At 41.2% G+C, this 16,099-nt stretch overlaps 1 protein-coding gene across 1 annotated transcript; it reads left to right on the top strand.

Annotated features, from left to right (window-relative positions):
- Positions 1 to 8,726: 8,726 nt before the first annotated feature.
- LOC147904530 (large ribosomal subunit protein eL13z-like) lies at positions 8,727 to 11,454 on the top strand. The gene is made up of 5 exons (XM_087387060.1): positions 8,727 to 8,855; positions 8,934 to 9,041; positions 9,133 to 9,266; positions 10,697 to 10,855; positions 10,938 to 11,454. The coding sequence occupies exons 2-5, from the start codon at positions 8,936 to 8,938 to the stop codon at positions 11,157 to 11,159; spliced, it is 621 nt and encodes a 206-aa protein (XP_087243186.1). The 5' UTR covers positions 8,727 to 8,855; positions 8,934 to 8,935; the 3' UTR covers positions 11,160 to 11,454.
- Positions 11,455 to 16,099: the final 4,645 nt, after the last annotated feature.

Raw genomic sequence — 16,099 nt, 5'->3', positions numbered from 1 at the left:
TAATCCTCCCACATCCTATAAAAGCAACACCAACCCCCCTCATTTCTTTCCCCACACTTTTGATAGCCACTCCCTTCTCCAAATTCTGTTAAGCCTCCATATTTTCCATCTATCTCTATTTTTCGTTCTCCAACTTCCGCCCACCATTTCCATCACCACCACCACCACTTTTTCCGTCAACCCCTCCACCACCACTTTTCCGTCAACCCCTCTTCCATCTCCATCTCCACCTCCCATCATCTTCCTCCCCACCGCCTCCACTTTTTTCGTCCATCCCCCATCTCCCCAACTCAAGGTAACCATCCTGTTTCCCTTCGCCATCTCTCTACCTCTCTCTACACCCCATCTCCCCTTTTCCCCCTCCACCTCCACCTCCCATCTCCTCCACCACCCCCGATCTCCATCACCCCCCACTCCACCATCTCTCTACCTCTCTCTATCCCCCCTCCACCCCCTATCTCCATCACCCTCCACTCTACCATCTCTCTACCTCTCTCTACACCCCATCCCCCCTTTTTCTCCTCCACCCCCTCCACCTCCCACCCCCCCTTCTCCACCTACCCCCTGCACCCGCCCCATCTCCACCCCCCACACCCCCCTCCACCTACCATCTCTCTACCCCCCCATCTCCATCCCCCCCTCCACCCCCCCTCTCCATCCCCCCCTCCAACCCCCCCCTCTCTCTCTCTCTCTCTCTCTCTTCCCCCCCCTCTCTCTCTCTCTCTCTCTTCCCACCCCCCCTGAAATGACAATACTAATTGACAAGAAATACTATGCTTTATAAAATAGCTACTTTGTACACTCTTGGATTTACAAGATCTTCTATCTTCTTTCCATCACAGCATCCCCCTCATATGTTGTAACATTTGTGCATCTCTCTCCTTACCACTCAATTACATACAATAATACTAAACCAACTGGCTTCTCTTAGATGCTTCTGCCTCTACAACACAATGACACTCATTGATTCATTCCATCTATTTGTTCATCAAAAGGATATCACGAGTGTTAACCCTGTGGCAACAAGGGCCAGAAGTGCAGTCGAGGACAACAACTACGAGAGCATTGTGTGTGTAGAGTAGCGGCAAAGCTTCGCTTGTAATATCTTGAGCCTGAAAGATGGTATGATAAATCTTAAAAGATGAGGATAGCCAAAATCCTCTCTAGAAAAGATCTAATCATACTTCCAAAATCTAGAGAGAGAAATACTAAATCTAGAGAGAGAAAGACTAAAAGCCTACACTTTCGGAGGTCCCTCCATTTGTGTAAGGACCCAAAAAGTCCCTCCACTTTGTGTAGAGACCCAAAGGTCCCCCCAATTCGTGTAGAGACCCAAAAGGTCCCCCTACTTTGTGTAGAGACCCAAAAAGTCCCCCAACTTAATGTGAAGACCAAAAAGGTCCCCCCACTTTGTGTAGAGACCCAAAAGGGCCCCCCCCAAAGTGGAGGGACTCCTGTCCAAAAGGTCTCCTACAAAAGAGGTCCCACCATGGAGGTACCTACGGATTGTATAGAGACCAACATGTATAAATATCTCTCAATGGAATGAAGCTCCCACTCTTTGGGGTTCAGTGTTCAAGCTCACTATTTTGTTCATGCGATTGATCTCCATTGCGTCCATGCTCTCTTACATTATCGTGTTCTAGCATGCCCTTACCCTTGCACTCTCTACCCTTGTACTCCCTCCTCCTCCTCCTTCCTCCCTCCTCCTCCTCTTCCCTCCTCCTCCTCCCTCCTTCTCCTCCTCCCTCCTCCTCCTCCTCCCTCCTCCTCCTTCCTCCTCCCTCTCCGTCCCTCCTCCTCCACTCTCCTCCTCCTTCCTCTTCCTTCCTTGTCCCTCCTCCTTAACCCTTATCCCTCGAATCCACGAAGGAGACTAGCTCTCCACTGCTCAACCTTGGACTCCTCCTAAACCCTACAACCCCCTTTGAACCATGGAACTCCTAGTTAATTCTCTTAACCCTGTCCCCCTTTCGAAGCCTAAAATCCCCTTCTAAACCCTTGAACTCTCGTGGAGGCGAGAGCCTCATCAATCGTTATAATCAATCCCTCTTTCTCATTCACACGTGCATGAGATCTGCTTTCCATGCTTTAGCCTACACCTCTCACCGGAACACGATCGGAGGACACATGCTACAATGAGCAACGACACGAGTTCAGGTGACCAACACCCTTGGAACTTGCACTTGGGTAAAACAGAGACAACATTTGGTGCTGCTGCCGGGGAGGTTAGCGCTTGAAGCGAAAGCGGAGCACGTGCTTGCATGTGTGAAAAAGAACCCCCTTCGAAAAACCATTCAAGACACATCCCTCAAGGCAAAGGAGTGAAAAGCGCCTGAAGTGAAAGCAGAGCACGTGCTTGCATGTGTGAAAAAAAACCCCCTTCGAAAAACCATACGTGCTTGCATGTGTGAAAAAGAACCCCCTTCGAAAAACCATTCAAGATACATCCCTCACGGCAAAGAAGTGAAAAAATGCTTCCAAATAATGCAAAAGGATAGTGTTGACTTACAAAATCAAATTTATACGCTAAACACCCAAAATTAACCCTTGCCCATTGAAGGCTGCCCAGACTTTTTTACAGTAGGCAGCCTAGAGGGAAGTTTTACCTTTTTGAGCCCTCATGAAGCCACATGTCATAATCTCCTAGACGTTGATCTTCATGAACATCTAATGGTGGAAATTGTGTGGATTTTTTGCTTTTTTTTTTTTGGCAAGACAAATTTGGCGTCACACAACAAGAATGGGTTTTGTTGAGCTTACGCTTTTTCCTTGTCAGTAGACTAGCATTGCAACGCTTTGTTGGGCGTACCACTCAATCCAACATTAAAGCACTGAATACCCCACTCCGTTTCTCTTATTCTGAAGATGAACTTGTGGGCCAAAGCATTGTAGGTTTATATTGGAAAGCAGATCGGCTGTGTTTGCCTACAGAATTCAGCTTCCTAATCCAGAAATGGCATATTCAATCTGTTGTTGTAGTTCTAAACGATGGCTCCAAAAAGTTGTTTTACGCATCTACCCAATGGCATCCTTGTCTCACAGGCAATTCTGCTCTTCCGAGGTCATTCAAAAGGTGTTGCAAAAGATCACCATTAAGGACCTTCATCTCTCAAGGAAGCACGCAATGGAAGCTCTTTACTTGCACCCGAGATGGCACCCGAGATGATGGAGACTCCTCGATTAAAACACGCAAAGTAAAAGACCCTAGCTTGCTGTGAGTTGTCGTGTGAAGTAAAATAATTAAATCTTGGTAACGTAGAAGAAGGATGAGTGGTGATACTATGAAAGTTGAAAGAACGGGAAGCTACATTTGGAAGCTTGTTGGATGTTTGCTCGAGTGGAAAGAAAGACAACATCTAGGTTCCCTTTCATAGAGGAAAAGAACCAAAGGAAAGAGACATCATACATGATGCTAGGTTCCCTTTCATAGAAGAAAAGAGCCGTGGCACTCCCCAAAAGAGAGTCAGGGCTTTGTCATCCTTCCAATAGATGTCAGGCAATGAGGTGATATTGTTTTATGGCCCATTTCTCTTCAAAGCTACATCACACATCACGGGCTCTTCCTCTCTCCACTGTTACGGCTTCTTTGCCAACTTTCACCCTATCGCCAGCATGCAAGAAGCGGATAACAACAGTTGGCATTTGATCATCAACTTTCATGATGTTACTCATGCTCAGGTTGCCCATGCCTTGAACATGCAAAACTTGCACCTGAGTTGAAGAGCTTCCAAGGGGCTATAAGCTTACAACCTAGTCCGATCAGAGTAATTCAAGATGGTGCAAATATTTACCAATGAACACTTTGGATACAATTAATTCAAACATATGAAATTATCTTACACGATGCTCTCGCCACCAAACAACTCTAAAAAATTGATACTCATCCACTCGTCATTATTTGTTATGAGCCAAGTATCCATTGACCGAAGGATCACACACTACACACCTTTGCCAAGTTTGTCGTACGATATTGTGCTACTATTTCCTCTTTCTTGAACTCATAATTACAGAGCCCATTGATTTGTCAATCTTCCTTGCAGTAATAAGTGGAAGGCAAAGTCCTCTATCCTTTTCCTTGGCTCAGATATGTCAATGCTCTTCTTGGAAATACATAATGAGGACACCTCAAGTTTTTGCTGAGATTTGGTCTCTTGGGTGGTTACTCAGCTAAGTTGGTGTGGGCCGCGCACAGTTTGCCCATGTTTATAAGTAATAAAATACGGCCTTTAGGGAGTGGAACATGCATATTAAGTTGTGAAATGTTTGGTCCTTTCATCACGTTTCTTTGGTACTCTAAATAGGTAAAGATTGGGAGAGCTAGCCCTAAGCTACTTTCTCACCTTGATGGTTCGAGTTTGTTTGCAACTAAAGCTAAAGAAAATAAAGTATTAGCAGTCATTCGTGGTGATTTTACCAATGTTCAACTATGATTACGACTATTGATACTCAGGTAATATGCTAGTATCTTATCCATTCATGAGACTTATTCTCAGCGCTAATTTTTTTGGTGTTTATATTCTCAGTGCACAGGGAAGGGCCAGTTCCCTCGGATTATAACTCTTTGGGTAAGGAAGCGCGTCACCTCCCCATCCACACTGTGTAGTTATAATAATTATATAATATATAATATATAATATATAATAATTATATATTATCATACAAATATATTCAAAATTTCTTGTTTTCAATCTGAATTCTTATAACATTCCTCTCTTTTGATGCATGTTCTCGATGCGAGGAGGAAGGAAATCCAAGCTGGACGCAAGATTGAAAGATATCAACACCTTTATTCATATGATTACAGTCCATGTGACAATATTGGATAGACTGCAATGAGGATCAATTATGAACTCTTATGAGCGCCGCCTTATTCTCATGTATTTTTTGGGCTTCAACTCCCAAAATGCACAAACAATATGGCCAAGTCAATAATAAATCACCACCCCTAACATTTGCAGGGGGGATCAAGGTCTTGACGAACTCTGTCTCATGTCTCATGTCCACATTTTTACTCATTCGGTTTTTCCCTTTAAAAGTTTGATAAATTGCTAGGATTCAAGATCAATTTCGAGTTAGTAGTTACTACGTGCATGACGACAGAAAGGCTGCCTAATGCAATCTAGTTATGGTAGGCAGTCTAGAGGCAAGTCTGGTTTTCTTGAGCCCTCATTGAGCCATGTGTTTGATTTTGGACCCTTAGAGTTTAGATTGATCTTAAGGCCTAAAACAAGCTTCCAAATTTGAGTAAAAGATTAGAAATTTTATTTTTTCAAATGCTTTTTGAAAATCATATGTTGTTAGGCGAGTTCTTCATCGCACCCATTCTGCAGTCGCTTAGGTGTGATGTTTGCTTCTGCCCCTAAATCTTTTGCTTACATTGCTTTTGTTTTCGAGATTTTGACTTTATGTAGGGAGATAAAATAGATGGTGAGCGACAAAGTTTGCTATCCCTCAAACACTCTGATAGGGAGGGTCAAAGGTGTTGCAACCTAGGGAAATGTTTAAGGGCAGAGTTTTGATTTGGGAGCTATGTTGGAGACCAGGATGCTCCATTCTAGTAGCATCAGAGGTGACAATAGAGTCAAATTAGAGATCTAGAGCTCTTACTCGACCAGTGAAGCACCACGAGTGCCCCAAGAGGAGCTCCTCCTTGGCTTGCCCTCTCCTCTCAATATGGAAGCTTCAATTTCCACATGTCATCGAGATTAGTAGCTCTGGGAACATCAACATGAATCAAGATTTTAGGGAACAACCGACATCCCCCTAGTTACTCCCTTTGGAACGAAAGCGACTTCATTGGATTTGGTGTGACGAACCTATCATTTGAGCAACGTAAGGGTTTTGTAGATTGGCATGAATAGTCACTTCCTTTCTAAACTCTTCTACAATTGAGGCAATGGACGTTCTAGGGACTTCTTCTTTGAAATGTGTTCCAAGAATTGTCTTTACAGTGGCTACTTGCTTGTGTACGCAACCATAGCTCCCTTTCCCTAAGAACACATCATTCGACAATACTCGAATGTCTTCAGGATCAATTCTGAGGTCAACTGGTGGGCTTTTTGAAGGGCTGAAACTTCTTGATGCAATGTTGAGAGAAAACTCGCAATACGGTACTTACGGCGAGTATCCTCTTGGAGAGGTAATATAAAAATTTTCATGAAGCCACTCATGGCTTCGTATCTTTTTCTTAATTAAAGAAGAACTTCTGCTACTTCCAGGCAATCTTTGATGATGTCATCCATTAGGAAGGTTCCCATGAGCAATCTTTGATAGTCAGAAAGCGAATGCCTAAGGAGAGCATCGCTTAAGATCCCACTGAGGTTGTAGAGCGATACCTTAAAAAGCTGCTAGACTCCATGCTATCTTCTGCATTTGAACCTCGTAAACCTCTCCCATGCAGTTGGATCGGGTAACCAGATGTTTCCACCAATCCTCGCTTGAGCATGATTGCAGTGCTTTTGAGCGAGTTAGAATACAATGTACTCCTCCAAAAATCTCAGATCCAAGAAGAATACATCATTGACATTGGTTGATGCAAATTGTTATCGGAGGGGCAAGGGGAGCTCCTTGTAATGTGTTCTGATATCAAGCATAAGGAGCTCTGATGGCTATTGTCAAAGGCAATGGACATGGGATGGGGGTATTTTTGCTAAGAACGTGCTCCTGGAGCTCATTTATCGTGCCTTGTTGACCTAAGATCCAGGTGTTGGAACTAGTGTGTAGTTTGGGAGCCATCGTCAATGTTTTTGCTAGAGACCCTCTTAAGCACGACTACCATTCTCTAGGGTAGGGAGGGGGGGAGGTGTTAGAAACTTAGAGATACAGGAGTGTGTACAAGAAAACCCTTGGATAGTGTGCGTTTTGAGAGTGGTAGATGTTGTGCTAGTGTGTGTTTTGAGAGTGGTAGAGTTAGGGAGTGAGGGTTAAGAGTGTGTATGTAGAGAACATGTGTTCTGTAAGCATTGAAGACTGCTCTTTCTACGTGGTCTATCAAAAATTGGTTTTTTTTTTAAAACTCTCTCGTTAGGTAGGCAGCCTAAAGGTGATGGCATTGCATTGCCAGGTTTTGCCATGGGCAAAAATGGGGTTGAACTTCCTTCTTGTACAGGGTCTGAAATTGAGGTGCCTAGGGAAGAAAGATCAATGCTACCATCTAGATATTGGCTTTTGAGAAAGGAATTGCCCTGGAATGGCTTACCTTAGTTGGGGGGGGGGGAGGGGGGGGGAAGGGGGGGATGTTCTTTTTCTCAAAGGAAAGTGGGAGGTTGGGGGGGGGGGGGGAGATTACCTCTTTGTTTCACCCAATTTGAAAATTTGAAAAGCCACATGGCCTTCCCTCCCCCACAAGTGCATGCAATCTATGTGTCACATGTTTCCTCTCCCCACCCTTCTTTCTTCTTGTGTGTCACATAGAATTTAGAATTTGATTTTTACTTCATTCTTTACGGTAGGCAGCCTAGGGAGATGTTTGGGTTTTCTCACACCCTCTTGAGCCACGTGTCATGAATCTAAGCTCTTGATTTGGTTTCATCTTATGCCTTTGATTTCGTTTGATGTAAAATCTAAGCATTTGACTAAAGCACTTAAAGCATATATGTGCTTTTCATAATAAAAAGACTAAATAAATATTTCAAACCTATCGATTTGAAGAGATGGTCTACTTGATTTGCAAGTTTGGGCTTATTGGCATATGAAGCTTTGGAGAGTCTCGTGATGACCTTATGCTCTACTCTCACAAGCCTAAAAGCTCGACTTACTATACAATGATCAAACTCTCATTTTCCCAAGGTTGGAGAGGCACGTAACGCTGGTTAAGTGGAGAGTGAGAATGTTGCGTGCTCTACTTCGAACTTCCTCTAATGATAGTTATCTTTTTGTGCTGTCCACAGTCTACTGAATGATCTGAGAATGTTGGAATCATCCTGCTTAAGGACACACGCAGATCCTCTCAGGGTCACATTGGCCAGTTTTTCGGATATTGTCTCTCAACGTTCGACTACAATTACGACTATTGACATTCAGGTAATATGCCAGTTTCTTATCCATTCGTGAGACTTATCCTTTGCGCTAATATTCTCGACATTTATATTCTTGGCATTATCTCGGCATCCACCCAAGGAAGGGCCCGTTCCCTTAGATTATAAAGGAAGCACACCGCCTCCCCGCTCATACTATATGTGGAGTATGTGTGGTTATAATAATTATTTATTATATATTAAAATATAAATATTTTCAATTAGTGGTCCATTCAAAATTTCTTGTTTTCAATGTGAATTCTTACAACATTCCTCTCGTTTAATGCATGTTATCGATGCGAGGGAGTAAGGAAATCCAAGATGGATGCAAGATTTAAGGATGACTACACCTTTATTCATATGGTTATAGTCCATGTGACAATATTGTAAAAACTGCAACGAGAATTAGTTATTGTATCGCCTTATTCATGTATTTGTTGGACTTTAGCTTCCAAAATATGGGCATCAACAAAATCAATAATAAATTACCACCCTACAAGGAGGATCGGGTCTTAATGGACCTTGTGTTGCGTCTCATGTCCACTATTTTACTCATTCTCTTTTTTCCTTAAACAATTGATAAAATAGTTAGTCGCTCCACGATGGAAAGGCTGCCTACCGCAAATCTAATTTGGCTACCAAGAGGTTGGGTGCGTCAAAATGGTGTATATGCACCCTTGGTTCTGATTGAAAAAACTAGGTTACAAACTAGGGTTGACTAGGAAGGGAGGGATGGTTCACACACGGGCTGCTGCTCTAAGGACTCTCAAAAGAGGAACCCTAAAATATGAGCCTGTAGAACAAAATCTTTCTTTTTGGGCGAGCTCGAAGCTGCAGGTGATTTCAAACTCCTCCAATCTGTTGTCTGTTCTTGAATTCGTTCGTTTCGTCCCAACCTTGGTGGTCTTCTTGTAGCTATGAAGCACAACAATGTCATCCCCAATGGGCATTTCAAGAAAGACTGGCAGTCCTACGTCAGAACCTGGTTCAACCAGCCTGCTCGCAAGAAGCGCAGACGTTTAGGTGAGGAAATCTGTAGGCCTGCTGTGTGATTGCAAATGCTGAAAACGATTTCCCCTCTTTTAATCGTGTTTTGATATTGTTCTCGCTGTAGCCCGACAGAAAAAGGCCGTTCGAATCTTCCCTCGCCCCACCAGTGGTGCCCTTCGACCTGTGGTGCACTCGCAGACGCTCAAGTACAACATGAAGATTAGGGCTGGACGTGGTTTCACTCTCGAGGAGTTGAAGGCAAGTCCTTTTTCCTACTCTTATCCTACAGGTTGATGGGCGGTAGGTTGTAAGTTGGAGAAGTTTCAGGTCTGGCAGAGGCTAATACTTGCATCCTGGCGATTTTCTCTAGGAAGCCTGCGGTTAGATCTGCACCGCTTCCTCTAAGCATTGCTTTTTCTTGTTTTACAAAAAGAATGATACATGGAAACGACTAACCTGTACCCAGATGGCACTACGAACACCTAGATGGCTCTCACTGTGGAAGAGCAATAAGATTTAAAAAATTAGCCTTTGGCACTACGAACATCACAACACTACTACCTGCAGGGTTGCTCATCATTACCATGTCCATGTACTTGCTGACTAGTTTAAACACGCACTAGGAAGTAACGTCCCAAGTGTACCATGTGTATCGCAACAGGCTTGCCCATACGTTCTTTTCTGGAGGGTTCATGATGCTCACTCAAATTTCATCCTTATCACCTCCCTGGGCTGACATGCCTCCACCAGCCATATAGTGAGTAGGCATATGGATGCCTGCTGAGCTGTAGCAGACCTATAGGAGCTCTCCACCACATCCTTAAGAGTCCTCTCCCTAGCTTATCCCATGGTTATGCAGGGAAATAATTCATGTTGCCTCTGTATTCAATACATACGTTACCTCGTTATGTGGTCCTTTTTGTGGGCTGCCCCACATCAGTAAGATGAAGCTGAGGTATTATGTGCAAGCAGAAGTTGGCCCATGTTATGTAGACTGTCTACATGTTTAAGAACATTGAGGGATGCTCCTATGGGACTTGCCCCTTACTACATGGTATGTACAGCGTAGACTGACTTAGCCCTTACTTCATACTCATACTCTTGTATGGACGGCCTACTGTGTCCTCAAAAGTTTTGCTTGAATCACTCCATCTGTAATGAACCTGTTTAAAGCTCAAGGCATGGAATAGCATGGAACAGCTTTCTAGATGCTCTGCTTTAAAGAGTTTTTTGGGGTTGCTGCCATCACTGTGCATGTTTTTGGCAGAACACCCACACCTGAGCTGCTTTGCAGTTGTTCTTGCATTCGCTGCCCTTTACTTGCACATACTACCTATGGCTTTCGAAGTCTCTCTGCCCCATACTCACATATTATATGGTGATTGGCATTTGAATTTTGCCTTTTCAGTTAACTTTTTTCCATTGTACTTCACCTGGTCTGCCGATCCTGTTCTGTTCTGTGTTGATATTGCTGCATGGGTTTATGTTTTGTGTATGCTGTATGGAAACAAGCTTTAGTCTACAAGCTGCCTGTGTGCTGTGTGGCAAACTACACCCTGGGAATGGCTACATCTGTGATTCTGTAACCAGGGAAGCAGTAGGACAGAGAAGCATGCTTTATCACCAGTAGTGGACAGCAAGATTTACAGTACAATATTATGAACTTAAATTCCTTAATTTCATGACAGGCTGCTGGAATCTCCAAGAAGCTTGCGCCAACCATCGGTATTGCAGTTGACCATCGCAGAAAGAATCGCTGCCTGGAAAGTCTGCAGACAAATGTCCAGAGGCTTAACACGTACAAAGCCAAATTGATCATCTTCCCACGCCGGTCTCGCAAGACAAAGGTATGGTGAAGCTCCATGTGATGGTAGTCTCTCCTTATGGGCCATTGATTGTATTTTCTGACATTGATTGAGGTGGGTGCAGGCTGGGGATGCAAGCCAAGAAGAGCTAGCAAATGCCATGCAGGTTCAAGGTCCAGTGCTTCCTATCGTTAAGGACAAACCAGCTACTGAACTCATCACTTTGACAGATGAGCTCAAGGCAAACAGAGCTTATGCCAAGCTTCGCTTAGAGAGGATGAATGAACGTATGGTGGGAATTCGTAAAAAGCGAGCTGCAGAGACAGAGAAGGATGAAAAGAAGTAGGAGATATGTTGTCATCATCTAGTTCATTTGAGAATTTTTGTCATAGAGGGCATCCGTCGATTCAATATGTGGGCGTGAAAGGAAGGGCAGTACTGCATTCTTGAATTGGAGAAGAGTATTCTTGTTGCTTGCAGTGTTTGTACGCTTGACTTGGCTCGGCACTCATGTAGATATGTAGGGTAAATCAAACTATTTTGCATGGATAGGAGTTCTTATGATTGAGCAAGTGTAATGTTTGTGGATTAAGTTTCTTCTGGATTACACTTTTTGTTGATCTGGCCAATTATTTGTTTCATGCTGAGGGTCTTTTGTACTAGCTTATAGCTTAGCTAAGTTGAGAGAACTGCTCAAGTATGTGAAATTGTGTAAATGCTCCTCAATTGAATATGGCATGTTTGAGGCAGGGTTTCCCAAAAATATTTTTAGTCACTCATTGAGAAACCTGCTATCTCAAAATTTACAAGTCTTTGAATTAACCCAGCAATCACAAACCTGAAATATTATGATTCAGCCTCACGAAAAGGGAAATTTGAGCACTTGACCACATTTGAATTTTATGCTTTGTCGGCATGACCTTAAAAAACTTTCAACCATATTTCCAAAAAATTTACAAGTCTTTTAAGTTATATTTTACAAGTACTCCAATCATGGAAACATGAATGGGCATATTATAAGAACTTAAATGTTATACATATTGCAAGTTTACAAGGAACATAGATTCTAAAACATTAATGAGAAATTGATGGTGCTACATTCACGAGTAGTTGTGGATATATCTTCATGAAAAGCAATAAATGGCTCAAGGAGTCATCATGCATAATCATTCCACTTATTGCATGCATGTCTACATGTTATTGCTGCATTTTGCCATAGTTGTATATCCTGCACAAAATCAAATTTTGCTAGAGGTGGTTCTTAAATAGAAATCTGCATAATCCAAGGTCTTGGTCTCCGGTCTATTTAATAACTCGTTCGTGATGTTCTGAATGTTGAAGCTTGTTTCACAAATAGTTGTACATGGCAATTTTTGCTACTCAAAGAAGCATAGGATACTTGTCACATAGCACTTCGTTTCTACTAATAAAGTATCATGTATCTTTCGACACTTTTCCTTTCCAATCTAATGTTGCTTGTATCGTAAAAATATGATATTTCCTCTTCAATGCTCTACCATCCATCACACATTCTACATGTGTACCGTCTACTAATACCGCATCATTTCCAAAGTGCTTTACCAACACTCCCATCTCATCTCCTCCATAACTTTTAACCTCTTGAGGTTGAGGGAAACATAGAAGGTGCAAGGATTTTAATGCTCTCCAACACATGATGTTAGGAAACCTAGATTGTAAGTTTCTTTTCACTTCATTACAAAAAGCACTTCAAAACTCAAGAGCTTCAACAAGATCACTGCCAATAACACATCTATCAATTCTTACCCCATAATACATGTCCCCTTTTAAAGCCCTATGCATGGCACATACCCATCTTGCCCACCAAACTCAAGAATAGAAGGAAATCCATACCCATCATGCCCTTGCATGTTGATGTTGATGTCTTGCGATCCCATAAATTCCATCTATAGCATAGTGATGGTGGAAGCCACTAAAATAGAAATGGTTGTAACATCCACATAATACTTTTGAAAGACATATGACAAGCTTGCAAGATGATCCATCACATCACCCAAAAAATGCAACATGTACATGAACTTAAAGTTTGCAATCAATTTAAACACTCTTGTATCCTCCTCTTGTAAGCATACCAAAAGAGACTCATACATTTCACAAATCTTGGAAATTACTTTAAATCTACTCAACCATCTCATCTTGTGTATCTTTTCCATCCTCAAGCTAGGACAATCAAGATGATTAGCCAACTCTGTCAATCTGGATGACCTTTTAGAGGATGACATTTTAAAGCTTTTCCTGAAAATTCCAACAATCTCATTCAACACACAGTCCACATGTTGTGCATTAGAATTATGTTTGAAATTGTCAAAAACACATAAGTGAGTTCGATGTGCCACACAATGTATTGATGTCATGAAAGGACTCCTTCTCTTCAATAATGCAATCAATCCATTTATAAAACCAATCATTACAAATGCCGCATCAAACCCAAAGCAAACCATTTTTCTTTAATCTATACCATATTCTCTAAAGAACTTTATTATTGCAATTTCCAAGCCCGTAGTTGTCCTGTCATGCCCTTCAAGCAAACCTAAGAAAGAAACCCGAGGCTCATGATCATAGATGTAAGTGGCATACATAATGAGATGCTCCATGACTAAAATATCTGTAGGCTCATCAACTAAGAGACCAAAAAAGAGTGACTTATTCAACCTCTCCATTGTTGTGAGTGAAATAGACTCGCTAATATAGGTGACAAATGTTGCAATAACTTTTTCTTTGCGATATAACTCTCAAGGCACTAACACACTCCCATACATGCAATAAATCCAAAACTGCTAGAAATTTTAGGAATGCCATATCTTTCTTTACAACATAATAAGAAGCTCGAAATAAAATCAAAATTCCAACATTAACATCACCTAACTACCGTTGGATACCTTCATGAAGGACTTTTTTCCCATAGTTTAGCAAGTATGATGTCCACTTGTGTTGTTTTGAAGCAGCATGACATTCTGCGCAACCTTGAAAACAAATATCCATAGATTCACTAGGACTCTCGCTATGACCGTTCAAATTATATCATTTTGATTCACTATAGTAGAAAAACCTGAGACCAATTTTGTATTTATTTTATTATTAATATATTTTATTATGAACATAATTCATTTTAGACTTTAAGATGGCTACGTAAAGCAAATCCCCCAATTTTGGATGAAAGGGATAATTTGACTCCTCAATGCTTTTATGAAATATCATAAATACTCTAGATGAGAAAGCGTGAGCCACTCATCTAAGGAAAAGAGATTATACCCATTCTACTATCACTTCCATGATGTGATTGTGTTCTCCTTCTCCAATTGATTAAGTAGTGAATTTGTGTAAAAAGAATTCCCTTTTTGGTTTCAACTTTAAATTAGTGCTTATCATGACATCTTTATAAGAGAAGTCAAGAGCTGATGAAAGAGGGTTACATGCACATATGTTAGTAATATGTATTTGATTTGTCCATCACATTTACATACATGCTTGTAATTACAACATTTCATTGTATTTATATTACATCCTATCAATAATACATCCCACCAACTTTTTAAAGAATGTCCTTTAAAGGAAAACTCAATACTATGATTAGTTTCATCTTTAAAAGACTCTTCCACCCTCTCATGAAACTCTAGCGCCACCTCTTTTGTGAAAATTTCTTGATCCATGTAGGTGAGTAAAAGTAGGCAATGAAGATTCCAAGAAAAGTAAAAAACACATTATTTAACACAACCATTTTATCTACTTGGTTCAAAGCTAAGACATCCAATCTTTTACATTCCATTTTAGGCAAGGCACTCCTGAAGTTGCTAGGAGAATAAGTTACCATACGACTTCTCACCTAAAAGCTAATCGAAACCACTGAGCTAGAAAAATTGTACAACATCTTTCCCTTGGTGTCAAGGATGATAATGGTTTTTATTAAAAATGTAGGCCCACATTCTAAAATGACAAATAGTTATGACTCTATTCTAATGCATTGAAGAAGCATATGAAGAATCCTCATCTCCTATGATGAAGCAATGAAGCCATAAGAATGTTCAATTCTATATTCTAAAAGCAAAAGTGTGCCCTTAATATTTCTAATATCCAAAGAATTATCACTTCACATTACCCTATAATAAAGTTGCAAAAAATTCTAATCAAATGTCCTAAAAGCTCTTCAATTTACTTGGCAACAACCACATCATTATCCATTAATGTTGCTTGTAGAAATATCCTAAAGCCATAAAAAGAATGCAACCCTACACCCTTGAGGGACACTTGCAAACAACCACAACATCTCTTGATGCTACTCGAAAACATGCTCTCTAAGCTCATATGCCAAAAATGATAGTACCTACTATAGATGAGGTAACCTCATCTAAAGTTAAGCTATCTAAGATATTTCTTTGTTTCCCAAACCATCTTTGTCACTGTCAAAATTGTTTGGTAAGTAAACAAGGGAGAAATCCCTCGCAACCCCTCTACCAATCTACATTGTGATGAAGCTTATTTGCTCACAATGAGTTCACTTAAAAAACAAAACCTTAAGACTTGGTAAGAGAAATCACATATACTTGTAGATAGGGAAGAAAATGGATACAATAATCAATCACATAAAACATCAGCACTCAGAAGACATAGAATGGCAATGACCATACCTCACAAATCCTTTTCCCACACAAAGACATAAATCAACAATTAGCCCCAAATAGGAAACTCTCATGATGGGCGTGACCCATATGAGAGTGGTTGAATCTTTTGCAAGCCCTTATTCCTTAACAACTTGAGCACTCTTTGAGTTGAAGATAAGCCGAAAGACCAACAAGTTTCATGGACTCTCAATGTGGATAGCAAAGCCTTTCTATGTGGCTTTTAATGTCAGGAGACAAATCTTCATCTATCCACTACCCTTCCCAAAAGAAACACTTGACTTTTGTTGCACTCTCTTCAAGTCATCTCTTTGTGCAAGTTTTGCTGAATGCATTGCATGTTCTGAATGCATTCTATTAGTCCAAGACGCTACTCAAGCAGCTGCAAGTGAAGGGTGCAAGTCAATAAGATTCAAAGTTTCCCAAAAATGGAACCGCAATCACTAAATCAAAAAGTGAAATCCCATGAGATGGCAATTCAAGATCTATAAGTGAATGCAAAAACCTCACACTCCTATCGAATATAATTGAAACCCTAGCTTCCCTTCACGTTCCAACTGTGACATCACATGAAATGGCCATTCAAGATCTACTACAAGTGAATGCAAAGATCCCTCACTCGCTTCATGCT

This window comes from Dipteris shenzhenensis, chromosome 2 (assembly GCF_047967505.1).
Source record: "Dipteris shenzhenensis isolate YYH24624 ecotype China chromosome 2, Dip_SZ_1.0, whole genome shotgun sequence".
NCBI lineage: Eukaryota > Viridiplantae > Streptophyta > Polypodiopsida > Gleicheniales > Dipteridaceae > Dipteris > Dipteris shenzhenensis.
Note: the sequence above shows the minus strand (reverse complement) of the source record. Positions and strands in the feature narration are given on the sequence as shown.

Excerpts from the sequence above, each read along its gene's own strand:
- LOC147904530 (XM_087387060.1), top strand. The coding sequence starts at position 8,936 with ATGAAGCACAACAATGTCATCCCCAATGGGCATTTCAAGAAAGACTGG. Across the intron at positions 9,042-9,132 it reads CAAGAAGCGCAGACGTTTAG|CCCGACAGAAAAAGGCCGTT; the intron begins GTGAGGAAATCT and ends TTCTCGCTGTAG. Across the intron at positions 10,856-10,937 it reads GCCGGTCTCGCAAGACAAAG|GCTGGGGATGCAAGCCAAGA; the intron begins GTATGGTGAAGC and ends AGGTGGGTGCAG.